Source organism: Myodes glareolus, chromosome X, assembly GCF_982192425.1.
Source record: "Myodes glareolus chromosome X, mMyoGla1.1, whole genome shotgun sequence".
NCBI lineage: Eukaryota > Metazoa > Chordata > Mammalia > Rodentia > Cricetidae > Myodes > Myodes glareolus.
Window position 1 is genome coordinate 54724840 of NC_142053.1, and position 26917 is coordinate 54751756.

The window sequence follows — 26917 nt, forward strand, 5'->3', positions numbered from 1 at the left end:
CACCTATGTAGCTAAAGATGGCTGTGAACTTCTGATCCTTATCCTGAGTGGTGGGGGCCACATGTATGTGCTATGTGCCACTGTGTCTGGATGCCTGCCAATCTTCAGGAGCTGTTTCCTATGACTAGTATTTACCAAATGAGGAAACTGATTTATCCAAAGTCACACACATGGTTATTTTGGAAGTTGGAATTCAACCTTCGGCCATTTAACAGCACATAATTCCTAGTCTTAACCAGTATATTGCACAGGGAAAGAGAGGCACCTGCAATGTAGATGTTTGGGCTAGAATGCAAGAGGAGGCAGCAGTGAACCAGGAGCTGATGTTAGGAGGCCCTGGATATCTCTTTGCATAATGCTCCAGAAACAAATTAACTCCACCCACACTTCTGTTGGGTGGTCTCCAGGGGCTAAGATAGTAACAACTCCACAGCCTGCTGCATTTCTTTGCCAAGCTGCGAACCTAAAGTCCAGCAGTACTTTCCTCTGCCTAGACTCTTAAAAACTCTCATTGGCCTTTAGGGAGTTTCTAAATTTTTTTTTTTTGTTTGGTTTTTCTTGTTTTTTGTTTTGTTTTGTTTTCCATGTAAGTAATCTGAAGATAAAAAGACAATTAGCCTTCTTCATCTAATCAAACTTTGTTTCTTTACTCATTCCCCATGTGATGTGGTTTGGGGAACTTTTTTGTTTGTTTGTTTGAAACAGTGTTTCTCTGTGTAACAAACTCTCTTTGTAGACCAGGCTTGCCCAGAATGCACCGAGATTCGTGTGCCTCTGCCTCCCAAGTGCTGGGGTTAAAGGTGTGTGCCACCACTGCCCAGCAGAACTTTTTATTTTAAAATATTTTATTGACAAAATTGCATATATTTTGTATTGTATACAATATGATGATATACACTTATCTTGCATAACTGCCACAGTCAAATTAACACAACCATCACCATCCAATATTGCCTACGTGAGTGTGTGTGTGTGTGTGTGTGTGTGTGTGTAGGGGTGAAGACACTTAAGTCAACTCTCTTATCTAATTTCAAATAAACAATAGAACATTAATTAGACCCCCCAAATTATTCATCCTATAGTTCAAACTTTGTTTAGCAATAGTCTACACGTCTCTGCTCATTATTTTCTCCAAAATGAACCACTGAGAACTAAAGACAAGAATCTAGGTACAGTCCGGCATTGCACAGTGTGTGAGACATTCACTTTCCTCCAGATATTTTACTTCTACAAAAAAGCCCAGTGTCATCTTGACTCTCAGTCATATATGTTTCTGCTTTGCCACTTCTTTTAGCTGCTGTCAGCAAAGCCCAGGTACCATTTTCACAAGCACTATTGCCACCCCCTTTCCTTCCATGGACATTGGACACAAGTCATCAGGCCTGGCAGCAAGTGCTTTTGCCTGCTGGACTGTCTCGCCAGTCTACCCAGTGGTAGCCATTTGCATCTGTACTGTCAGCTTATTTGTCCGTACTGTTCTGTTTGGGCATAGTTCTGTTGGTATGAGTGAGTGTGCTCGCTGAGTGGCTGGGAGCCAAGGGTGAAGAAGTAGCTTTATTCTGCCCTTCCCCTTTGCCTCCCTGTCTATTTTCCCACAGTGCCCCTATGAACTCGCAATTCCTATCGCAAATGGACCTTTAGAAAACATGGGGCATGTGACAAGGAGCATTTGACTAAAGAAAAGGGGAGGGGTGGTCAATGTCTGTGGTCACTCCATTGGTGACTGGAACAGTTAGTACATGTGACCAGGGAAAGGACATAACTCGTCGGCAAAGTAGAGAAAGCCATTTAACACTTGGTGCCCATCCATCTATACCAATGCAATGATTTCCCAACCTGCCATTTTTTTAAAACTCCCGGTGCTTTCAACATTCTGATCAGTTTTTGGAATCAGTGATATGTTTCCATATTAGAGTATAGCATCTCAGGGGAAGGCGATACAAAAGTGCCCCATGACTGAAGATGGACAAGAAAATCAGTCCCCGGGGGCTCTGACACCTTCAGGTCTGTGGCAGATACTGGCTGCATTTCTTTAGAGGATCCTTGGGGAGAAAACAGAAGCTGGAACACAAACTAGGGCCCCGTGGAGGGAACATGCAGGTTTCAAATAACACACCTTGTTTACTGCTTTGCAGAATCAAAGAAAATGCTGTCAATTGTTTATCTTTGAGAGAGAAAAAATGAGACAGACAAAATGAGACAGAATCTCCTATGCTGTCCAGGCTTTGAACTTGTGACCAGCCAACCTGCATCACCCTAGTTGCTGGATTATAAATGTGTTTCCTCATGGAAACCTCATAAGGTTTCCTCATGGAAACCTCAGTTCATAAGGTTGAATCTTGAAGGAGGAATATTCACAAAAGAATGGGGAAGGGCGCAAGTCTTTGTGTGGGCTTACATTCAGGCATATTTATCTGTAGAAAAAAAAAAACTTTCTTAGAAAATGACTCAGCAGGGGAAGTCTTGTCTCTACCTCTGCCAGGCTATGTATTTCAGGGTCTCTGAGGGAGCCCTCTTCATCCGTCAAGTTGAACTGCATGACCCTGAGTCTCCCCTCCTAAGGGGACGAGAGACCTTGAAGACACTGGCTTGGTTCTGTGTCTTGCCAGCTTGGACACCTCTCTTCCTGTGCTGATCACCCCCACAATTCTTTAGGTATGTCATCCTTTTACCCCAGGGAGGGTAGCCTGCTGACCTGTGTGTTCAGTCCTGCCCCGTAATCTTAGGGGACTCGGCAGCCCCGGGAAAGCTAAGGTTCTCTCCAAGCTGGACTCTATTAGTGTAAGAGGTCCCAGGCAAATGAGGGTGGGGAGCGTTGGGGGAAGCAGAATAGGGACAGCAGCACGGAACCAGAGACCATATTGCTAAGAAGAAAAAAAAAAGGCATTGGTTTAAGTCAGGAAACAAAAAAAGGGAACTGAGTGGCTGCGAAAGGGTGGGGTTTGTTCAGACTGTCCTTCCTCTCTGGACCGTAAGAATATGTCTCCAGGGCCAGTGTCTTCAGAGAGCGAGTCCCACCTTCCAAGTCCCGGCATCTCATTACGTCTGGGAAGCTACCTGCATTAAGTCAGAACTGAGGTGGGTCTGAGGTGGGTCTGAGGTGACGCAGAGACGGGGCAGCAGTCTTAAGGACTTCTGTTGGGACCCCGAAAGGACAGACAGGAAACATGGCTGCTTCCATGTATCTGCTGGTGGAGGAGACTCATGGAGAGTGGAAGTGTCACCAGCAGAAGACCCTGGCATGCCTTTCCAATGATGGAGGGGAATGTAAAGGTCTTCTGGAGAGGGCCAGTGTGGTGGGGTGGCTGTCGGAAGAGGAGACAGTGAGCCGAGGTGACCATCTGAAAAGGTAGCCAACCTTGGAAATGGAGCTCTGCAGCTCTTGGTGGCAAAGCAACATTGCAGACAACTGTAGGGTGAAAGCAAGCCATTTTCACCAGACACTGTTCGAAGACCTGAAATGTGTCCTCGTGTCAACGAGACCCTTAGAAGAAGGAATTCTAAGAGGCCACTTAAGCTGCAAAACCTCTAAAATAGCTCATGGGTCTCAAATGGCAGTGCTAGCTGGGGAAAGGCCTGTGCTGCATGGGGCGGAGGCGACTTGGCTTGGCCTTCAACAGACCAAATATTATGAGGATGAGAGCTGGCTTCTAGGAAGGATTGTGTGGAGGCTGTGGGAACCTCGTGGTAACAGTGGGTAGGAGACAGGGCCAGCGCAAAGCAGCCTCCGCCCCAGCTGAGACAGTGTGGCCAACCCCTGAGGTCTCTGGGAAGGTTTTTCCTCTTACTGCTGCCTACCATGTGCCTGGCTGCCTTTTCTCCTGGCTTCATTATTTCTCCTCTCATTTCCTGGCCGCTATCCCCTGATCCAGAAGCAGCACTTAATAGCCTTTAAATTGTATCAAATTTATCTTGCCACTTTCTCCTCAAGCTATTTTTCCTTTCTCTTCCCCCTTCCCACCTGCCTGTTGTTTTGCTTGGATGTTCTTGCCAGGACTATGTGTATAAATAAACATAAAGTCGTTAAGACAGGCCCCTGGTCAAAGTAAGCGCTGTATCTCAGCAGTCCTTACTAGTTTTGTTCCTCCCGAGCCCTGCCAGCTGCCCATAGGGTTGACCTAGGGGCAAATGGTGTGAGATTTAGATTCAGATTGCTGCTCTGATCAAGCCAACAGAGGCATTCTGGAGTGAGTGGCCAGACCTCCAGATGAACCGGTACCTTCCTTACTACCCAGCTCTCAAAGCTGGAAGGTTTATCCTGTGCTGTGCGGTTCTAGAGCAGCAGTGGGGGTGGGGCTGGGTGTTGATCCCATGCCCTTCAATTCCAGAGGCAGGAGTAGCAGCAGTCCAGAGGCTGGCCCGGGGACACTGCAGGCAGCTCAGAGGCTGTCCTCTTTGCTGTTAGATGAACATTTTAGTTCTGCTCCTTCCCTCATTTTGCATGCCACACTTCTGAAGCAAGTGGACTATTGCCTTTCTCAATTATTTGAAATAAGCCACAAAATGCAAATTCTCATAGAAACCTGAAGTATTACATTCATGCAGTATCCCTTAAGGCTTGCCTTATCCACTCTATTCTGACTTTATTGATTTATTTTATTTGGAACTAAGGTCTTACCCATCTAACCAAGGCTATGTAGCCCAGACTAGTCTCAAACTTGTGGTCCTTCTGCCTTACTTTCCTGTGTGCTGGTATTGCTTGTGGACACTACTACACCTGACCTGACTTCTTTTAAAAAAATTCAGGCTGTTTAATCTATTTGCTTGTACAAAAATCCAGGTTCTTGTTGCTTATGGCTGTTGATGTTTTGTTCAGACAGTTTGCAAATGCCTTATGGCGAAGAACTAGTGTAACTTTCCATCTTCTCATAGGGTCTTGATGCAATTTAAATAGTCACTATGATTTGTTATTTCCATTTGAGCAAATTTCCCATAGAGTCTCTTGTCAGTGGTCTAGAGCCAGAGCAGGAAGTCAGTTCTAACGGGGAAGATATGGCTGCTGAAAACCAAAGTTTGGGCCTTCTCCCGAGAGTCATCCATGTCTGCATGACTACGTTAACCTCAGCAATGCTGGGGGCTGATTGCTAATTCCTGAAGATAAAGGAGGCCTAGACATTTGAGTGTAACCAAGTTCAAGAGACGGTTAAAGAAGAGTTGGGTGTGGAGGCACATACTTGTAATCCCAGCGCTCAGGAGGCTGAAGCAGGAGGATTACCTGGAGTTCCTGATCAACCCGAAAAGCAGAGCTAGACCTTGTTTCACAAATGTGGAGAAGAAGGAGGAGGGTGAAGGGGGAGGAGGAGGAAGAAGTAGTTGTTGTTATGGAGGAGACTGACTTATTTTACTCCAAACCTGCTTGGTTATGCATGAAGCCGTCAGGGGAGGGGGAGGGGAACACGCCTCTGAGGAGCCTGAAACAATTGGGCCACGTGTAACTTTCAGTTTGTTGCAGAGGTTCATATAGAGCAATGGACTGTGATCTGAGAGCTTCATAAACCTGGACCATTTAATCACAGGCATTCCTCCCCACCCCCGACTCTTTGAAAGGCCACTTCCAATGAGCCACAAAATGTAAAGACTTTGAGTAACACTGGTTATCTGAGCCTCAGTACTTCTCGCTGCTGACCCTTACCAAAATGAAAATGAAGTCTCACTCCTTGAAAGAAAGTTCGGAGAGTTCCAAGGACTTGAATTGTAGGCAAGTGGGAGATTAAGACAAACTAGAATTTGAGACCACTGACCCAGTGAAAAAGTTTGTGGACAATAAAAGCAGACTCGAAAATGACTGGCAGTGAATTGGAAATAAATGAAGTAAAGCTGGAGAGCAAAGGGGACTCAGGCTCTCAAAACCTACTCTTTGGAGCGGGAATAGGCATGCTCTTTGGGAAGTATTTTGGCAATAAGTATCAAAATGCAAAGTGCACACACACTTTTCACGTTTCCTTATGCATTGTGTGTGGTATGTGTGTGTCTGTATGGATGTGTTTCTGTGGTGTGTATGTGTGTGTCCGTATCTGTGCATGTGTGTCAGTGTGTATATGGCGTATGGGCCTGTGTCTGGTGTGCGCGCCTGCGTGTGTGGTGTCTGTGTGGTGTACGTGTGCATAAGTGTGTGTTGATGCTTTCAGAGAGAGTCAGATTCCCTTGAGCTGGAGTTCTTGACAGCTGTGAATGGCTGGATGTGGATGTTGGGAACTGAACTCCGGTCCTCTGGAAGAGTAGAAAGCGCTCTTCTTAACTGCTGACCATCTCTTTGATTCTTTATCATTATTATTATTATCAATTATTTTTGTTGGTATTGCTCTTGCTATTTAGATTTCGAGACAGGGTTTCTCTGTGCAGCTCAGACTGGCCTTAAACTCACTATGTGATCCTCCTATCTCAGCCTCCGGAGTGCTGAGATAACACGCCTACTTCACAGGCGTGGCTAGGAATAATGGTAAACAAGAATCTTTGAAACTTTGTTTTGGCAAAAAATATTATTGCATGGATGGATGAATGGATACATAGATTTTTTTTAAAAAATTTTTTAAAGGTTTATTTAACTTTTTATTTTATGTGCATTGGTGTGAAGGTGTCAGATCCCCAGCAACTGGATCTTTAGACAGTTGTGAGCTGCCATGTGGGTGCTGGGAATTGAACCTAGGTCCTCTGGAAGAGTAGTCAGTGCTCTTAACCACTGAGCCATCTCTCCAGCCCTCATAGATATTTTTAAACATAAGCAAACTATACATGATATGTGCAATATGAATCCAACTACAATAAGAAATGTGCACAGAAAAATGAAAAAGATGCCAAAATACTAACACGTCTATATATGAGGCTCATAACTGATTTTTTAATTTTTAATATCCCTGAACTTGAAAGAATTTTCTACAATGAATTTGTGTTATTTTGATATAATAGAGAAAAATAAACGTTTAACCAAAGGGAAACAAAAATTCAATTGAAAATTGCTAGTGTTAGTGTTAGGTTTTACCATTAATTTGGTCACCTGTAATGCTGACAGTATAAGTAGAGTCTAAACAATGTTTCAGTAGAGTCTAAACAGAATTCTTTGGGAATTTACCACTCCTAATTGGGTTGCTTTGTTACTATGGAGATGACATTTTAAAGACCTTTCTTCTGCCTGAGCATGGTGAGTATGTCTTTAATCCCAGACTTTGGAAGGCAGAGGCAAGAGGATCTCTGGGAGTTTAAGGCCAGCCTGATCTACATAGTGAGTTCCAGGACAGCCTGGGCTAATGGACATAATGGACATAATGAGACTCTGCCTCAGTGAAAAGGAAAGAAGGGAAGAAGGGAAGGGAAGGGAAGGGAAGGGAAGGGAAGGGAAGGGAAGGGAAGGGAAGGAAGGGAAGGGAAGGGAAGGGAAAGGAAAGGAAAGGAAAGGAAAGGAAAGGAAAGGAAAGGAAAGGAAAGGAAAGGAAAGGAAAGGAAAGGAAAGGAAAGGAAAGGAAAGGAAAGGAAAGGAAAGGAAAGATGGAAAGGGAAGAAAACAGAAGGAAAGGGAAGGAAGAAGGGAGGGGAGGAGAGGGGAGGGGACAGGAGGGGAGGAAAAGAAAGGAAAGATGGAAAGGAAAGGGAAGGGAAGGGAAGGGAAGGGAAGGGAAGGGAAGGGAAGGGAAGGGAAGGGAAGGGAAGGGAAGGAAAAGCCTCTGAGTTTGATATCACCACATAACCTGGGTATGGGGGTGCACACATCCCAACACTCAGGGGATAGAGGCAGGAGAGGATCAGAAGCCCAAGGTCTATCTTGACGACCTAGAAAATTTGATAACAACCTGGGCTACATTGGACCTTGTGGCAAAAAAAAGGGAATTCAATTTAAATCAATCTGGGAAGTATGGCATGCTCACAAACTGCAAGAGTGACACAGCAGAGCTATAGAGTGCTGGACAAGTCACACAGCCCACGGATATTAGGTCCCGTGTGTCTGTTGTGAAGAACAGCTGGAATTACACACATAAGATGTCGATCAGAAACTGGGCTGTGTGGCTCAGTGGGAGAGCTCTAGACAAGTAGGAATAAGACCCTGAGCTTCATTCCCAGCACCACAACCAGAAATAATAATAATAATAATAATAATAATAATAATAATAATAATCCCAAAGTGCCTGACAGGTGAACGGCACTGGAGCAAGAGTTCTCTTCCATATCCCTACAGAGAGAATCGAAATGGCCAGATGTTTGATGGTCAATTACCCAGAACTCTAAAGGAGAAATAATGAGAAAATGGTACCTCTTGAATAGTCTGGTTAAGGAGTTGTTTGGGGTACTATTGATTCGCATCTGTCTCATGAACTCCCTTCAACCACTGGCAAGCTTTGTACTTTATGGAATGTCGCTCCAGTGTTGTCCCTGGTAGTGGTCTGTCTTATCATAAGCGAGGATAATTGCCACTGATGCTTTTATTTATCGACTCTTCGCGTGTTATTTTTATTAATTCCCTGGCATAGTGCAGTTTGTATGGTGACTGAGCTCTTACTAACAGGCTTCCTCTTTCTGAATTTCATGCTGCTTGTAGAGCTGGGAGGATGCAAAAGGTGGCTTCGTGTATTCCTTGTATTCAGACTTCAGTAATAATACTGAAACCATATGTCGTATAAACAACTCATATTTTCTGTCATTTTTCTCCCCCTTCTTTTGCATCATCTTTATGAACATCTCTCAGTATATGTGACATTTCTGTTACTTCTGTTTCAACCCTGTCTCCCACCCCTTGATTAACACGAGCAGAGGCAGCCCTCATCATGCATGTTTTGTGTTTGGATCACCTCTATTAGCCAATGGAATTGTTAGAGACAAAAAGGAGTTTCCCACAATGAGTAGCTACAAGGCTCTACCTGCTAATGCAGAGCAGTCCGCCACACTATGCCAGCCAGCCTTCTGGGGGATGCAGAGAGAGATGTTTCTCCTTTTCTATTATTGGCTAAAGGATCAGAGGAGCCTAAGGAAGAACTGCCACATTTGGAGGTTGTGTGAGTCTGGATTTCACTCTAAGGAATGGGAGAGAAACAGTCAAGGGGCTAACAAACTATGGAAATTGCAGTAACTGTGCAGCTCAGTGGTCTAGCGCTAGAGGCCATCTCGCTTGTGGCTCAGAGGGGTGATGGTTGCTTACTTCCTCATACTTCAGCAGTAAACCTTACCTCAGTACAGGCATTTGAGAGAGACAGAAGGCTTCCTCTTGTATGAATTAGATGTGTTGAAGGGGAAAAAAATGAATGAATGAAAGAATGAATGAATGCGTGAATGAATGAATGAAGGAAGGAAGACAGAGGCAACACCCAGCATATGTCTTACAGGACATAAGAGGACATTATCAGAACTGAAACCAATGCTGGGTCTAAGTGCGTCCACTAAGATTCACAACATAATTAAAGGTCAAAGGCCCCTTGACCTTTACTCTCTGGCGCACACAAACAACTGGGCATGGTTTGTTGGAGTGCTTTTGACCCTCTGTACTGTTTATGCCATTCACTTTCCTTAGGGTTTTATTTCGCCTTCTGTAATTTGGGTCTTCGATTCTGAAAGAGGTGCTTGATGTAATTCACCATGACGCACGAGTGGTATTGTTACAAAGGTCTCCACGACTTAACAGCTAAGAAGACTGGGGTATGGTTGCGCTTTTACCACTACTCATTAGGAAACAGGGGACAGTGCTCTAAGAGGAACTTCTTGGGTGTTTGGGCTGAAACTGAAGGTAGGACTGATTGCTCATAATCTTGCCAGCTTGTCACTCTGGTGGGAGTCCATTTTAGGCAGAGGCCAAGAAGGAGACTTATGCAGCAAGGTGCAGGGAAAGGCTTGCGTTTCTGCATCCTTTCTCTCTAAAGATCACCAACAAAACATTAGTCTGGTCAATCCACTGCCAGAAGACAGCAGCAGCTCTGCAGTAGACAGAAGGCGAAGATCATCCTGAGCATTTGGACATTCCTTGGATCTGTTCTTGTCGTCCCGTCATGACGATAGGACTGTCTGTATCACAAGGCAGAGCCAAATAACTGTGGAGAGCACCGGGCTTCGAAAAAAGACACCCCCTTTCTCTCCCTACTGAAAAAAAGACAGTTTTTCAGTGAAAAAATAAAGTGCTGACTTGACTTGTTTGGTTTCTGTGGTGCCACCAAAAGCAAAAGGAATCTGGTGAAAATAAAGCTCCACACCCTTGCAGGGGAGAGCCCTGCTCCTCACAAAGCTCCAGGGAGAGATGATGAAACATTTTTGTTTATGTTCCATTTTTTATGGCTACCACCTTTTCATTAATGATTCCAATGAAAACTTAGAATTTATAAAATTGTGCATAAACTTTAGGTGGATTGATGTGGTGTGTGTATGTGTGTCTGTCTGTCTGTCCATCTGTCTGTCTGAAGAAGCCATCGGTGAGCCATGCCTGGTGTTGCGGGCCTATAGTCTAGGTAGCACTCTAGATGCTGAGGCAGCAGGTCAGGCCTGCCTGGACCACCAAATGAGCTGAAGGTCACCATGAGCTACACAGAGAGATGCTGTCTCAGAGATATAATATAAATTTCAAAGAGGCTAGTGATGTACCTCTGTGGCTGAGTCCTTGTCTCCCTCGTGCAAGGCCCTGTGTTCCATCTTCTGCACCACAAAGACTCTTCGATGGTTCACAAAATTTTCTGGAGTGTTCTAAGCATGTTGTTCTTCCTACATGAGCACAAATGACATTCTTAAAAGCAACATAGTTACATTACTTTTTTTTAAGAAAAAAAAAAGATTTACTTTTTAAATTTTATTGCATGGTTGTGAGTGTTTTGCCCGCAATTACATGTATGCACCACCTGCATGCCTGGTGCCCGTGGAGGTCAGAAGAAAGCACCAAATATCCTGGAACTGCAGTTACAGGTGGTTGTGAGCGTTGTATGGGTGCTGGAAACTGAACGCTGGCTGCCTGCAAAAGCAACAAGTGCTCTTAACCTTCTTAACCATTGCTCCATAGTTACATCACTGCTACCTGCCTGCCATCTAAAAGAAACTACCTTAGGAAAGAGGAGGGGAGGCCAAAGCACCAATCCACTGCAGTAAAACTGTTCTCAACTTGAAAACAAAACTTCTCTCCTTTGTAACCCAGACAGCAGGGCATGAGCTAAATCTGTCGAATGGCAGTTATTGTGTGTTCATAAGTACAGTTGTACCCTCTGGTGTCCTTTTGGCGACAAACCTGAATGGGTCAACTCTTGAAAAATTATTTCTATTGTTCAGGAAACTGGCAACGGAAAGTCCAGTATCTGCCATAGTGAAGTTCTGGTGCCCGAATTATCCCTTCTGAGAATATACGGGCCAAGAATTTCACAGAAATGTTGACCATTTACAGATTCTGGCGACTTGGCAGAAAAGGATAAACAGTGTAAAGCGGTGTCTCGACGTTACCAAAGGCCTGGTATATGTTGTTGGTTAGCTAGAGCATTCAGTTCCCTTACACAAGAAGCTAGGCGTAGTTCAGTGTTCATTTCACTGAGCCTGGAATTTGACAAAGTTGGGGACTGTGGAAGAAGGAGATCAGGCAGACAGAAGGCGCCTTGCTAGTGTTGCGCATGCGTGTTTCGTTTCAAATGAGACGCAGGGCTGAGGAGGAGCCTGGAGGAATAGAGATGACTGTGCTAAAACCTCACGATCTGTCCTTATCCACAGCATAGCAACGAGTCCCGGAGGCGAGAGGAAGCCATGGCTGCAGTGATCCTGGAGAGCATCTTTCTGAAGCGCTCCCAACAGAAAAAGAAAACATCCCCTTTAAACTTTAAGAAGCGCCTCTTTCTCTTGACCGTGCAGAAACTTTCCTACTATGAGTATGACTTTGAACGTGGGGTAAGTTTCCCAAATGTGAAGTCTGAAATTCACCATTTCAAGGATTTAGTTGTCTTCGGTCTTCTGTGAGACATGAGATAGGTCTTCCGTGGTCAGGGTAGGAGGGTGTAGAAATAAAATTGACCTAAGTACAGCAAACTCTGGCAAATATTTCCTAGCCTAGTACTAGGTACAATCATGCAAGGGGAAAAAATTCAAGAGTGTTAGAAGGTGTGCAGGGTGGTGATGGTGCAGGCCTTTAATCCCAGCACTCAGGAGGAAGAGGCAGGTGGATCTTCTGTGAGTTTAAGGTCAGCCTGTTCTACAGAACTATTTCCAGGACAGGCTCCAAAGCTATAGAGAAACCCTGTCTCGAAAAACAAAGCAAAATAAAACAAAAAAGAAGAAGGTGATAGAATCTTGTGGTTGGTAATAACTCATATGAGCCAGGAGGTGGTAGTGTACGCCTTTAATCCTAGCACTTGGGAGGCAGAGATAGGTGGATCTCTGAGTTTGAGGCCACCCTGGTCTACAGAGTGAGTTCTGTAGGACAGGCTCCAAAGCTAAAGAGAAACCCTGTTTCGACATCCCCCCCCACAAAAACAATTCATATGCTTGTTGAGAATAAAATCCAAGAAGTCATCATTGCCTATTTCTTGTGACAAAATTGCACATAATTGTTATCCTTCTATGTAACATGTCTCCAATTTGGTATTTAAAGGTTAGGTAGATGTTTAAATAACAGGTTCTGCCAGGGGCACACACCTTTAATCCCAGCACTCAGTTGGGTCTACATAGTGAGTTCCAGTCCGACCAGGGCTGCATAGTGAGACCCCGTCTCAAAAATAAACAGAAACGGGGTTCAGGGTTCTGTTAGGCTTTACATACCATCTCGCCACAGAGACTGATTAAATAACGATGTGTAAATGTCTGATTGCTTGAACATTCTTAATCTTTCTTCATTTTCTTTCTCATTCCTTCAGAGAAGAGGCAGCAAGAAAGGTTCAATAGATGTTGAGAAGATCACCTGCGTTGAAACAGTGGTTCCTGAAAAAAATCCTCCACCAGAAAGACAGATTCTGGTGAGAAGAAGCCAGGGTCAAGGAGGGAGAGCTACGGGGTTGGGAGGCATTTGGAACTTCCAAATATTCCAGAGAGAATGGCACTGTTGTTGTGCACTGCGGAACAGTTTTGTTCCTTTAGGGAGCCAGCAAGCTTGCCCTGTGGGTAAGGGAAAATGCTGCCAAGCCTGATGACCTGAGTTCTATCCATAAACCTCACATAGTGAAAGCAGAGAGCCAACTCCTGAAAATCCGCCTCTCATCTCCACATGAGAACTGCAGCACGGGTGTGGACACACACACACACACCCATGCACACACACACACACACACACACACACATGCACACACACCCATACACACACACACACACACACACACACACACAGGAAACAGAGAGAAAGCAAGACTGTAAGAAAGGAAAGAAAAGTCAGTTTTTTATTCAGACTGGGAGATGGCTCAGCGATAAAGTGTTTGCCAGACAAGCCTGAGGACTTGAGAATCCTCAGAACTCACCTAAAGCCAGACCCAGCAGTGCATCTGTAATCTTGGCACCCCCATGTCAAGATGAGAAGTGGAGACAGAGGAATTCCTGGGAGTTCAAGGCCCAACTAGTCTGGCATATGCAACAGCTAAAAAAGTGACCATGGCTCAAAGAAGGTGAAAGGTGAGGACTGACACTTGAGGCTGTCCCCTGACCTCCACAGACATGCTCCTGAAGAATATACATACATACATACATACATACATACATACATACACACATACAGAGAGAGAGAGAGAGAGAGAGAGAGAGACAGACAGACAGACAGAGAGACAGAGAGAAAGAGAAAGGAGATTTAAAAAGAAATTCCCAAAAGAGAATTTGCTTGCTTTTGTTGTTTTGTTTTGTTTTCGAGACAGGGCTTCTCTGCAGCTTTGGAGTCTGTCCTGGAACTAGCTCTTAGTTCCAGACTGGCCTCGAACTCACAGATCTACTGCCTCTGCCTTCTGAGTGCTGGAATTAAAGGCATGTGACACCACCGCCGGGCTTGCTTAGCATTTTTAAAAAATTTGTTTTATTTTTAATTATGTGGGGTGTGTGTGTGTGTGTGTGTGTGTGTGTGTGTGTGTGAATGTGTGCGCATGTTTGCGTTTCTGTATTTACCCACAGAGGCCAGTGTCAGATTCCTGAGTTAGAATTTCAAGCAGATGTTGTGAGTGGGCGTGGCTTCTTGGGACCAAACATGGACCCTCTGGGAGAGCAGTTATGTGCTCTTAACCACTGAGCCATCCTTTCCAGCCTGAAAGGTCTTCAGTCTCCCACGAATTGGTGATACCAAGTCAGCATCTTTCCTTCTTAGCAGGTACACACTTAACCTGGAAAACTTTACAACCCCCGACCTAAAATACTGCTGGGCTGCCCTCTCACAAGGGGCAAAGAGGATTGACTTTCCTCCTTCAGCTGTCAGTGTCAGACCTATGGCTTGAGGAACTCTCCATGCCAAGGCTGAGCCACGGGAGAGTTAATTTTTAAAGAGTTGTATGTATGTATGTATGTATGTATGTATTTGAGTCTCAGTCTGTATCCTAGGCTGTCTGGGATTCACCTTGCATCTCAGGTTGACCTTTAATTCTTTGCAATTCTACCTCAGCCCTCCAAGTACTGTAATCACAAGCATGAAATTAGAGACTATTTTTTTTTTAATTTCACAATTGCTATTTTATTTGTTTGTGTGGGGGTATTTGCCTGTATGTGTGTCTGTGCACCACATTCTCGTCTTGTACCTACCTGAAGAGGCCAGGAGAGCCATTGGATTGCCTGGAGCTTTACTTCCAGATGCTTGTTAGCCACCATATGGGAGCTGGGAACTAAACCAGGGTCCTCTAAAAGAGCAGTCAGTGCTCTTAACTGCTGAGCCATCTTCCCATCCCCAAGATTAGATTCTTTAATATCTCATGGTCCAGTCTCCCTGAATTCCCAGGCTCTTTCCAGGGAATAGCACCTGCTGATTCTTTTTTTCTGTTTATAGGAGTATGTCTATCTAGTATAGAAACTGGAAAATATAGAAATTGCGAAACTAAGAAAAACTGATGTATAATCCCACTGTTCACTTAAATAATAATCACCATCCTGGTACATACAGGTTTAAATATATTTTCTCTACTAGCAGCACACATGCACTAATATATATTCTATAATGAGAACACAATGCTGCTATATACCTTGCTTTGCAATTTACCTTTATTTTCTTTGGAAGGGAGCTGGTGATTTGGATTTTCTAATTTATTTTTTTTCTGGGTGTATGTGGTCTAAGTGTATGCAAATGCATGCACACCTGCTTGTGTGCATGTGGAAGGTCCAAGTCAGAGGCCGTTCTCTGTCATTCTCCTCCTCCTTTTCCCTTTGAAAGGTTTTCATTATATGTATCTATCCATCTACTTATTTATTTGAGACAGGTTCTCACATAGACACCTGGCTGGCCAGGATTTCACTCTGTAGACCAGGCTGAACTCAAACTCAGAGATCCACCTGCCACTGCCTCCTGAGTACTGGGATTAAAGGCATGTGCCAATGTGCCTGGCTATACTTCTCTCTCTCTCTCTCTCTCTCTCTCTCTCTCTCTCTCTCTCTCTCTCTCTCTTGCTAGCTAGCTATTGCAGGCAAGTGGTTGAGGGCCAATGTGCCACAGCGTGAGTATGGAAACCACAGGACAGATTGAGGAAATCAGTTCTCACCTTCCATCATGGAGTTCCTGGAGATGGAACTCACGTAATCAGGTTTGGTGACAGGTGCTTTTACTCTCTGGGCCATTTTGTTGGCCCTCTCCACTTTATATTGAAAAACTATTTTATTATTTTATGTATATGGGTATTTTAACTGTATGTATGTGTACCATATGGTTGCAGTGCCTGAGGAGGCCAGAAGAGAGAGTCATTTCATTGGAATGACAGACATTTGTAAGCGGCCATGTTGGTGTTGGGAGTCAAACCTGGGTCCTCTGCGAAAGCAACCAGAGCTCTTCGCCGCTGAGCCATCTCTTCAGCACCCCACCCTTATTTTTTCAAGGCTTATTATTATGTGAATGTTTGCATGCATGTGTGTGCCCTGCATACATACCTAGCACCTGGTGCCAGTAGAGGTCAGAACACTGCCTCAGATCTAACATAGGATCCCATGGAGCTGAAGTTACAGACAATTGTGAGCCTCCGTGTAGGTACTGGGAATCAAATCTGGGTCCTTTGAAGATTAGCAAGTGCTTTTAACTGCTGAGCCATCTTCAGTTCCAACATTTTTAAGATGTTTGAGAGTGTTTTCCTGCATGTATATAAATGTAGCGTGTGTGTGTGTGTGCCTGGTGAGAAGAGAGGCCAGAAGAGGGTGTCGGATTCGCTGGACCTGACGTTATAGGTGTTTGTGAGCTGTGGCATGCATCCTGAGAGTTAAACTCCTTTGCAAGGGCAGCAAGTACTCTTAGCTGCTGAGCCATTTCTCTGGCCCCAATGCTTTTGTTATTTTTGTTTCTATTTCGTTTCATTTTCTAGAAGTGGAATTGTGATATCTTACAGTCCTGTAAACTATGTAGGGTGGTATTTTCTCCATCTTTATAACTTGGAATATTTTAAATACTAGTTATTTTTTCAGAGAAGAAAAATATTTCATTGGTGACTTAATTTTACTTATAAGGCTGAACAATGTGTCTTCTGCTCATTTCTATTTTTTCATTTGTGAATTGCATGTTCATTTTTTAGCCCACTCTTATTGAGATATTTACTGTGTTTCTAACACTTTCAAAGACATCTTGATATAAGAGTCCTTTGTCAATATTAGTGTGTTGAAAATATTCTTCCAGGTTTTTTTTAATCTCTAAATTTGGCTTTGGTTTGTTTTATTCTGCCCACCTAGCGGTTTCTGTCCTTCCGTCATTCTTTCCCTTTGTTCTCTCTCTCTCTCTCTCTCATCTCACTATGTATTTCTGCCTGACCAAGCTGGCCTTGAACTTACAGAGAGCAGCCTCTGCCTCCCAGGTGGTAAGATTAAATGCATGTGCCACCACACACAGCTCTGTCTTCCTTTTGTTTCTGTCTTTCTTTTTCTGTGGGTGTTTTTACAGCTCGGTATAGCCCAGGTTGGCTTGATGTCCCTCTGGAGCCTCAGACTTCCAAGCACTGGGATTACAGGTGCACTCTATCACTCCCAGATCATAATTTCTTTGTATGTTTTTGCCTTGCTGGTAATTGAACCCAGAACTTCATGCACATAAGGCAAGCACTCTAGCACTGCACTGCAGCCCAATCCCGTCATAGTTCTACTTTCACCATCTGCTCTTAAATCCATCTGAACTTTACACTGGGGTATGATGCGAAGTGGCTATCCAATTCCTAGCACTAATTGTTGAGAAGCTACAGTTTTGCTAATGATTTGGAATGTCTATGGGTCTATGGGAAGTAATCATTAAGAAATTCTTTTCAGGCCCGGAGAGTTGGTTCAGCAGTTAAGAGCAATTACTGCTCTTGCAGAGAGCATATGTGCAGTTCCCAGCACCCGCAGCGGATGGCTCACAGTCACCATAATTCCAGTTCCTGAGCACATCATGCTTTTTTTTTCTGGCATCAGTAGACATTTCACATATATAAATAAATATGAAATATTTTTAAAAAAAATAAAAGCTTTTTGCAAATGTTTTCTGCATCCATGGTAAAATATTCCCAAAACCTAAAGAAATTCAGAAAAGAGCATCTCTTCTGTCTTACTTATTTTTCAGTTACGGTGATAGAACACCATGGCGAAAATAACTTATAAAAGAAAGTGTCCGGGTGGTGGTGGTGCACACCTTTAATCCCAGCACTCTAGAGGCGAGGCAGGCGGATCTCTGAGTTCAAGACAAGCCTGATCTTAGAGCGAGTTTCAGGACTGGCTTCATAGCTACTGGGAAACCCTGTCTCGAAAAACCAAACCAAAAAAAAAAAAAAAAAAAATAGAAAGAAAGAAAGAAAGAAAGGAGTGTTTAATGTTTAATTTGGGGTTTGGCTTCAGCGGGTTAGTTCATGATGATAGTGTAAAGGCATGTCCACAGAACAGCCTAGAGCTTACATCTTGATCCACAATTTGGAAACAGTGACAGGCCTCCTGCAACAAGACCACACTTCCTAATCCTTCCCCACAAAAGTTCCACCAATCATGGACCAAGTATTCAAATATATGTAAGCTAATGGGGGGCCATTCTCATTCAAACCACCACAACATCCACAGGTAACCATAGTTCCTTTCTTCTTTCATTACAGAGGAGGGGTGAGGAGTCTAGTGAAATGGAACAGATTTCAATCATTGAAAGGTTCCCGTACCCATTCCAGGTGAGTTATTGTGTGTAACCCACTCCGGAAAAGCCTCTGTAATGAAGTCACTAGGGATACTAGGTTCCAGTGAGCAGAAATTGTAGTCAAGGAAGTCCTGTTAGGGGACCAGGCCCCTGCATAGTATGCTGTCACTGAGATGAGTTTTCAGCAGAGAAAGAGTTCATCTCCAAGGAAAACGCGTGTGGAAGTAGGAGACGTGAGTCTCAAATTGTCTTCCCCGAAAGGGTTGAAGGGCATTTATCAGAAAAATAAGTTTGTGGAGCTCAAGGTGTGGTGACAGGGTTAAAGATAATCAGTCATCAGCAAATGCACAGTCAGTTTTCACAGATCTTCATGGGACCTGTGTTCAGAAAATGACATAATATGGGGATGGGGTTTTCAGCTCTACTAGACCATTCTTTGAGATCTGCACAGGCCCAAGGGAGGAGTCAATGGTTTTTCCTAATTCCGTCTCTCCATTTTACCTTCTTCTAATTCTCTCCACCCTTTCTCCCCCACCCACTGCTCCTCCTACCCCCCTCATAGCCTTCTCCGCTTTTGCCATAACCCTCTTCCTCTCCCTCCTAACCCCGTCTCCTTTTTAGTCCTCTCCTCTATTGTAAACTCTCCATCTTAATCTTCCTCTTCCTCTCTCCTCCAGTTTTTAAAAAGTTGACGTCTCTTTATGAGCTGTAAAGCAGGTCTCAAACTTACATCCTCCTGCCATAGCCTTCCAGTCACTGGGATTACAGGTTTATTAACCAGTGCTACCACATCTAGTCAGAACTGCTGATAATGCTTGGTAAGAGATCTTGGCGGTCTCTGAAAGGTAACCTAGGAAACCATTATTATAATTAACTCTATGTCAGAGGTCTTATCTACAGCAAAGCTCAGGCTGGCTAATACATACCCCAGCTGTGTTACTTGCAGGATTAATGATTTCTTTTGAAGTCAAATAAAAGGAACAAAGCATAGGTTTGTGTACATGAGATTAGGCCAGCTGTGTTTGTTGGCTAGGAACAACGGAAGTTAGCATTCTGGCTTTCCATAGAGTCTTAGAGAAAGAGGTCTTATTCTTTGAATGCTAACATTCATGAGGACTGCTCTCAGGTGCCCACAAGATGCTTCTGAGCTGCAAATGAGATATGTTTACTATTGGAAGCCCTTCACTTATTAAATATGCAGCAGAAGCCTCTTGGCAACCCAGCAAAGGATTGTTCATTTGTTGATTTCCATCTAGAGATTTTGCAATGTATGAGACTAACAAGCATGTTTGATTTTGTATTTTCCCCATCTACACAGTTTCTTTCCATATGTACACCTCAAAAAGACTATAAATCAACCCCAGCCCCATTCCGATATGTCTTGTTTATGACGGCTGTACTGAGAAAGGCACTCTGCTTGTTGGCTGATCATGTCACTTCCTTCTGGCTCTGCATGTCTACTTAATGGCGGTCATGTGGGCTGAAAAAACCAAAACGGGGAGGAAAGGGGTAGTATTAAGAAGGGCAGTGTGGGGAAGGCTTATTAGATGCAAGCCTATGCTCCAGTCTGATCTGAAACAGGTCAAGAGCATCGTTTTGATAACTAGAGCAGAAAGCCATAGAAAAGAGTACAATTTGGGCTTCAAACCGGCTTGCTTGTATCCTGAGAACGGTGGAGGCAACAGGCAGTGAATGTAGCCGCCTCGGCAGCAGTGAAAGCCAGAAAAGGAAGTGGAAAGTCTCAGGGGAGGGGGCTTTCTGTCATGGATGTGTGAGCACAAGCAAGACCAGCAAGCAAAAAAGAAAAATGTAAAATGATCTCTTTCATGGCTGACCGTTAGAAAACTTGTGAGAGAAGGGTGTTCGTGACGTAGTTTTTATTAGCACTGTCTTTTAACCCAATCATCTCGCTTGGCTGCACGAGCCGATGATGAAGAAGGGCATTATATAAAGAACATTAATTCATAATTCAAAAATAACTTGTATTTGACTTTAGAATTCATTCTGTGATGCCTACTAACTCTATGAGGGGTAGACCTAGCCCTTTTTTTGAGACACAATTTCACTGTGTACCTCAGGCTAGCCTAGAATTTACCTTCCTTCTGCCTCAGCTTCCCCAGCAATGGGATTACAGGTGTAAGTCACCATGCTTGACTTCAGAACAATATCTTTTATATTTTATGCATCTGTGTAATACCCAGCATAATGAACGTGGTAAGTGTTAAAAAATACCGATTTGATGATAGTCTCTGATGTATACTTACTCAATTTGAAGTAAGTTTGTAGTTCTAAATTTGTTTTGGCAAATAATGAGAGAAAGTCCCTGGAAAGGGTTGTTAATAGTCATGAATGAAAATTTACTCCCTCTTTTCCAATTCGAAAAACCCACAAATACTAATCAAAGTTTATGTCATATATATTGTCCTTTCAATTTTCTTCCATAAAAAACCAAAATTTAATACTGAGATCATAAAATATCCCTTGTTTGTTTTGGTTTCGCTGTTGTTTTAGAGCCTGTCCTGGAACTAGCTCTTGTAGACCAGGCTGGCCTCGAACTCACAGAGATCTGCCTGCCTCTACCTCCTGAGTGCTGGGATTAAAGGGGTGCGCCACCACCACCAGGCTAAAATATCCCTTGTTAAAGAAAAAAAAAACTCTACCAAATGCTAAGTGAGATATTATGAACTAAATAGGAACATAGATTAATATATACATTAAGAGGGCTTAAGAGTATTGAAAAGCTAAGTGTTTTGAGGTCTTGCATCCCTGGACATAAGTGTTCAGGAATTCTTCAACTGGTTTACCTGACCCTTGGACCACAGCTAACTGAAGACCCTGGGTTTTCTTTCTTTCTTTTATACAACAGATATACAATGTTGTTCTTTAAGATTCACTTATTGCTCTAAGATTTTCCTTCTGTTTTCTGAGCCCTAATCTTGAAATGTGGTATGTTCATCACTCCAGGTTGTATATGATGAAGGACCTCTCTATGTTTTCTCCCCAACTGAAGAGCTGAGAAAGCGTTGGATTCACCAGCTCAAAAATGGTGAGTTTTACTTGGAAAGTAAACTAGTTTTAAAAAGGAAAAGAGAACCGAGCGGTGGTGGCGCACACCTTTAATCCCAGGACTCAGGAGGCAGAGACAGGCGGATCTCTGTGAGTTCAAAGCCAGCCTGGTCTACAAGAGCTAGTTCCAGGAAAGGTTCCAAAGCTACAGAGAAACCCTGTCTCAAAAACAACAACAACAAAAGTAAAAGAAAGAAATTATAAGAAAGAGAGGAGAGGCTGGAGAGAGGAAAAAAGAGAAGGAGAATTGAGGTATAGAGAAAGGAAGAATGAATTAACAGAAGAGAAAGGACTCAGAGGAGGGAGAGAAGGATCGAGAGTGTTTGCCTCAACATATGAACAGAAGATGACATGCTAGACTGAGTTGTAACCCAGTCCTGTCATCTCTCCAGTGCAGTTTTGTGTGCTTATGATTATGATTATGATTATGATTACGTGTGTGCCTGCATGCCTCAGCATGTGTGTGGAGATACTGTCAGTAGTTGGCTTTCTCCTTCCATTGCATATGAAAGCTCCTTTACCTAGGAAACCATCTCAGCAGCCCTTTCTTTTTTTATATACATTTTTATTGAGATTTATTGAGCTCTACATTTCTCTCTGCTCCCCTCCCTGCCTCTCCCCTCCCCCTTCAACCCTCCCCCAAGTCTCCATGCTCCCAACTTACTCAGGAGATCTTGTCTTTTTCTACTTTCTACTTTCCATATAGATAAGATCTATGTAAGTCTCTCTTAGTGTCTGCATTGTTGTCTAAGTTCTCTGGGATTGTGGTTTGTAGGCTGGTTTTCTTTGCTTTGTGTTTAAAAACTGCCTATGAGTGAGTATATGTGATAAGTGTTTTTCTGTGTCTGGGTGACCTCACTCAAAATAATGTTTTCTAGCTCCATCCATTTTTCTGCAAAATTCAAGCTGTCGTTACTTTTCTGCTGTGTAGTTCTCCATTGTGTAAATGTACCACATTTTCCTTATCCATTCTTTGATTGAGGGGCATTTAGGTTGTTTCCAGGTTCAGGCTATGACAAACAAAGCTTCAGCAGCTCTTTCTAATGCAGTTTTGTAACTGTGAACACCTTCATTTTCTTTTTTATATAAAACTTTCTATAACAATATCGTGCAAATGCTGCACTATTTACAAAGGTGGTATGTTGCTCAGTGATTATCCAATATTTCAAGTCCTGGATATGAAATTTCCAGTTCTAGGTAGGGGTGTGACAGTGCTTGAAGTCAGAGACAAAGAGTTCAGTTTCAAGCCACTTTCTATTATTGACTTTAGGCAAGTAAGCTATGGGCTTCTTGGTGGTCCAGCTTTTCCTCCCAAACGGCAATGATGATAAGGCCTGCCATACCCACCTCCAGAGTGGCCTAAAAATCAAACAAATAATAACACGTGTGAACGTATGAGAAAAACCATAAGGCACTTAGATAGAACGGGGCAACCATCTCATTGTGGGTCACTATCTCCGAAGGAGCTAGTTTGTAGTCATTGCTTTGGGAAGACCTAAACTTGAACATTTCCTCAGGGCTTCACCACACAGTGGTAGAGATAAGTTTCACTGCAGATGCTTGCAGCACAGGATGCATGAACATAGTCTCGTGTGTATATATAGCGACATGTCAAGTGACTGAGAGATTAACTGGTTGAGTTGACATCAGGAAAGGCTGCCTCGAGAAACAGGAAGGAGGGCAGCCTGATAACGGCACAGTTGGGTTATTGCACGGCAGCCCTTTGTCTTCACAAACATTTAGATTCCAATACTCAGTGGTTTGCCTTGAAAGTATACTTAGTACACATTGCAATCACCAATTCTTTCAAACTGAAGGAGAAAAGTAAGGGAAGGACCATTTAGTTATTGAGTTCTTACTGAGTAGCAGACACTGAACTAAGTAACTTTATCTGTATTAACCGTGCTTCATTTTCGCAGTAATTTTGGATTAAGAGCAACACTAACTAGCACCTTACAGGCAATGACTGTGAACCAGGATCTGTGATAAGTGCTTCAAATGTGTCGTCTCATTCAATCCTCACAATAATTTTCTGAATTAGCACTCTCCTATTTCCACACGAAAGAACTGAGACTCAAAGAAACGACATACCCGCTCATGAGCATGTACCAGTCAGTGGTGAAGCCTGGCTACAGGGTTGAGATTCGATTCGCAAAACAAATAGACTTTCTCCAAGCCAGAGAACTATTCCTAGCTACTGGTATAAGAACTACCAAGGGCATCGAGATTTGTACCTCTTTGGTTCCCTCGACAGTGTTGCATTCAAGCACACAGAAAACCATTGATAAACAGATACCCAAATAGATTTTTCTATGGGAGTTAGTACCTGCCACCAATTTAGGCTCTGCACGAATGGCTGGCAGCGAGTTAGGAAACAGGAAGCCACGGGCAGCCTATCTGAGGAGAAGCGAGGGAGAAATGTGTGAGTTGGCAGTTCATTTACACTTCAAACAATAATTTCCAAACCAAGTTCATTAACCAAAATTACAATAGGCTAAACATAAAGCCAAGATGGCAAAAACACTGTCTCTTTAGCTGGTTTGCTACTGGTCAATAGACCTAGGTCAGGATACCTAGGTGCAGTTTTGCGTCCCCTTCTGCTTTGCTGAAGATGTGCCCGGTATAACTTGTCAAACCTCTTTGGCCATCCCAGAGGAGACAAAGCAGAAACTGTTGCTTCTTCTCCTTCTTCACAAGTAATTGGGCTTCATTATACTGTCCTCAACAAGTTTTAGATATCTTCAGGACATACTTTACACAAAAAATGTTACAGAGGTGTTATATGAGAAACCGTGTTTCGTCACTTGCTATTTTTAAATTGTGGTCTTTCTTTCTTCTCCTCCCCCACCCCCCAAAAAACCTACAGGACTGAAGATGTATCTCAGTGGTCAAGGGCTTGCCTAGCATATGCAAGGCCCTGGGCCTTGATACCTAGAATATTAAAATACAAAGGCAAAACTTCAGTGTGGAAGTAGTTCCACATGCTAAAGCTGGGCTAAGAACAAGTATGGCGTGTCTCTGGCTTGCATGAAAACAGCAGCCAGGGCTCACCTAACAGTGACATCTTTTTAGAATCAGCTAGGCTTTCAGCTTCCTGAGTCACCCTGAGGAGATGAAGCAGGAGCAGCTCCTAGCGATTTGTATTGTTGCTGAGAGATTCAGATGGAAGTCCTAATAGCCTCAGGACAGTCTCTGGTGCTAATAAAGGGGGAAAGGGGGGAGCTGTCCTGCTTGTGGTGGTGCACGCCTTTAGTTCCTTTGGTGCACGCAAAGGAGGTTTCATCTGAGCATTGAGGGGTATTAATCGTAGAGAGGCAAGGAGGCGCCTTCCAAAGTATTCGATCTAAGTGAGGTGAAGCACGGAGTGACAGAAGTGGCTTGCTATACACCATTGGTCTGTGTAATTTATCCTAAGTAAATTGTACCTTAATTTTTAAAGCAGGACCTAATATTCAGCTGCTGTATTTTCTGTTTCCTCTTCTCCTCCTCCTCCTCCACCTTTTATTAAATTTGAGAGCATGTGTGTACAAACATGAGCACCATGCTACAAGTCTGGAGGTCAGAGGACAACACAACTTGCCTTGTGGGATTCAGCTCTCTCTTCTCACCATGTGGATTCCGGGGATTGAAGTCAGGTTATCAGATTTGGTGGGAGGAGCCTTTACCTGCCGCCATCTCGCTGCCTCTTTCTATTTTTATTTTACTTTGTGACCGTATCTCATACTGTAGCCCAGGCCAGTATTAAACTTAGGACCAGCCCTCTGACTCAGCCCTATCCGTGCTAGGATTATAGGTGTGAATCACCACACCAGGTTTATGGTGACTTTCCCAATGGAATCTTCCATAAAATAGCCATATCACTAGAACGTAGACACGAGCTCTTTCGTCCTGTTTTTCTTGAACACAATAATGGGTACTTCTACATTAAAACAACAAGCATTTCTCTCCTATCCCTCCTCCTCTTTAGTGCTCGTACATAAAACCAGGGCCTTGGTCATGCTAAGCACTTGTTTTGTTGCTGAACTATACACCTCAGTCTCACATCTATTCTGGAGTTTGTTTGGTCAAGCTCAACAAAGTCTATCCTAATTGACCTTCAGATACAACCGCCCGATCTCATCAAAATTGATGGGGCAATGGCACAAGCAGTGCTTCAATAACAAATAAGGGCAGCGAATTAGGCCTGTTTGAAACAGAATTTTAGAGTCTTCTGGCAGCGTGAAAGCCAGCAGGCTTTCAAGTACTCAGAGAGTAAACACCAACCATTGAGCTTACCCAACAGGCCACCTGTGCATGGCTGAAGTCATCAGTCTCTCCCAAGTTCTCTTGATGGAACGCCCTGCTTTTATAATTCTTTTCCAAGTCCCTGGAAATGCCAGGCCCAGATGTACAACTAAAGTAGGGATGCTGCCTGCCTCAGCCTTCTGAGTGCTGGGATTAAAGGCATGACCCACTACGCCAGGTGGCAAGAGGATTCTTTTTTTTTTTTTTTGAGACAGGGTTTCTCTCTGAAACTGTCCTGGCCTGGAACTCCCTTTGTAGACCAGGCTGGCCTTGAACTCACAGAGATTGGCCTGCCTCTGCCTCCCGAGTGGTGGGATTAAAGGCATGCGCCACCACAGCCGCCCATGCTGAGAGGATACTTGAAACTGGAGAAAGTAGAAAGCTTTATCCCACCCCACCCCCAGTAGCCTATAAGCATAGATGGGTTTGTCAGAGTGGCCCAATGTTAAGTATTCTAGCAGTGTCTATCGGTGCCTGTCCTTCACAAGGCACAGAGGAACTGGAGGTCTTAAAGCCCTTGGTGGAGGGAGTAGCACAGGGGGGAGAAGCAGAGGCCACTTGTGGTCAGAGCAATTAGCCCAGGCAGGGTGGAGTTTCAGTGGCTTTATTTAGAAATACCAGCGTCTGCTAATAATTAAAGGTAGATAAACTGTTGGTCGCTTGTATTACGTTAGTATTTTTCGAGTGTCTATAGGTGATGCAACTGCCACCACACTGTGCTTGGTAATGTGAAGAGGAACCCTGAAAAGTTGGCAGGGGAAAGTGGGTAAAAGTCTCAAAGGTCGTGATGAGGAACTGGGAATGCGACTCAGTGGTACAGCGCTAGCCTAGCGCACTCCGTTCCTAGCACTGCACGCACCCCTTCCTCAATGCATGCTGCACCACCCCATGTATGTTGTGAAAAACACCTTTTTTTAATCGTTGTTTTGCTTGTTTGTTTTTTGAGAGAGGGTTTCATGTAGCCCAGACTGGCCTTGAACTTGCTATGCACTTAAGGATGGATGGCCTTGAACTTTGGCCTCTACTTCCTGAGTCCTGGGATTACCAGCTCGTGCCACTATGTCTATTTTTGTTTTGTTTCGCTTTTGTTTTGTTTGTTTTGTTTTTCGAGACAGGGTTTCTCTGTAGCTTTGGGGCCTGTCCTGGAACTAGCTCTTGTAGACCAGGCCGGCCTCCAACTCTGACTGCCTCTACCTCCTGAGTGCTGGGGTTAAAGGCGTACGCCACCACTGCCTGGCTCACTACGTCTGTTTCATGAGGTGCCAGGGATTGCACCCAGGATCTTGTGCGCGCTAAGCTAGTGCTCTATCAAGTGAGCTACATCTTCAGCTTAGGGATTTTGTATTGCATGTAGCCCAGCCAAACTTTGAACTTTTGATCTTCCTGTCTCAGCCTTCCAAG

General features: G+C 43.8%; 1 protein-coding gene across 3 annotated transcripts in view; it reads left to right on the forward strand.

The window, feature by feature from the left end:
* Positions 1–2488: 2488 nt before the first annotated feature.
* Positions 2489–26917, forward strand: part of Btk (Bruton tyrosine kinase) — a 44282-nt gene continuing 19853 nt past the window's right edge. The window contains exons 1-5 of one of the 3 annotated variants that reach the window (XM_048417805.3): positions 2489–2655; positions 11653–11826; positions 12789–12887; positions 18132–18200; positions 21131–21212. In XM_048417805.3, the coding sequence (XP_048273762.3) occupies positions 11686–11826; positions 12789–12887; positions 18132–18200; positions 21131–21212 (391 nt within the window). In that variant the 5' untranslated portion in view covers positions 2489–2655; positions 11653–11685. Of the gene's footprint in view, positions 2656–2918; positions 3090–11652; positions 11827–12788; positions 12888–18131; positions 18201–21130; positions 21213–26917 lie in introns of those variants that run through there. The other 2 variants (XM_048417804.3, XM_048417806.3) reach the window with 2 other exon arrangements.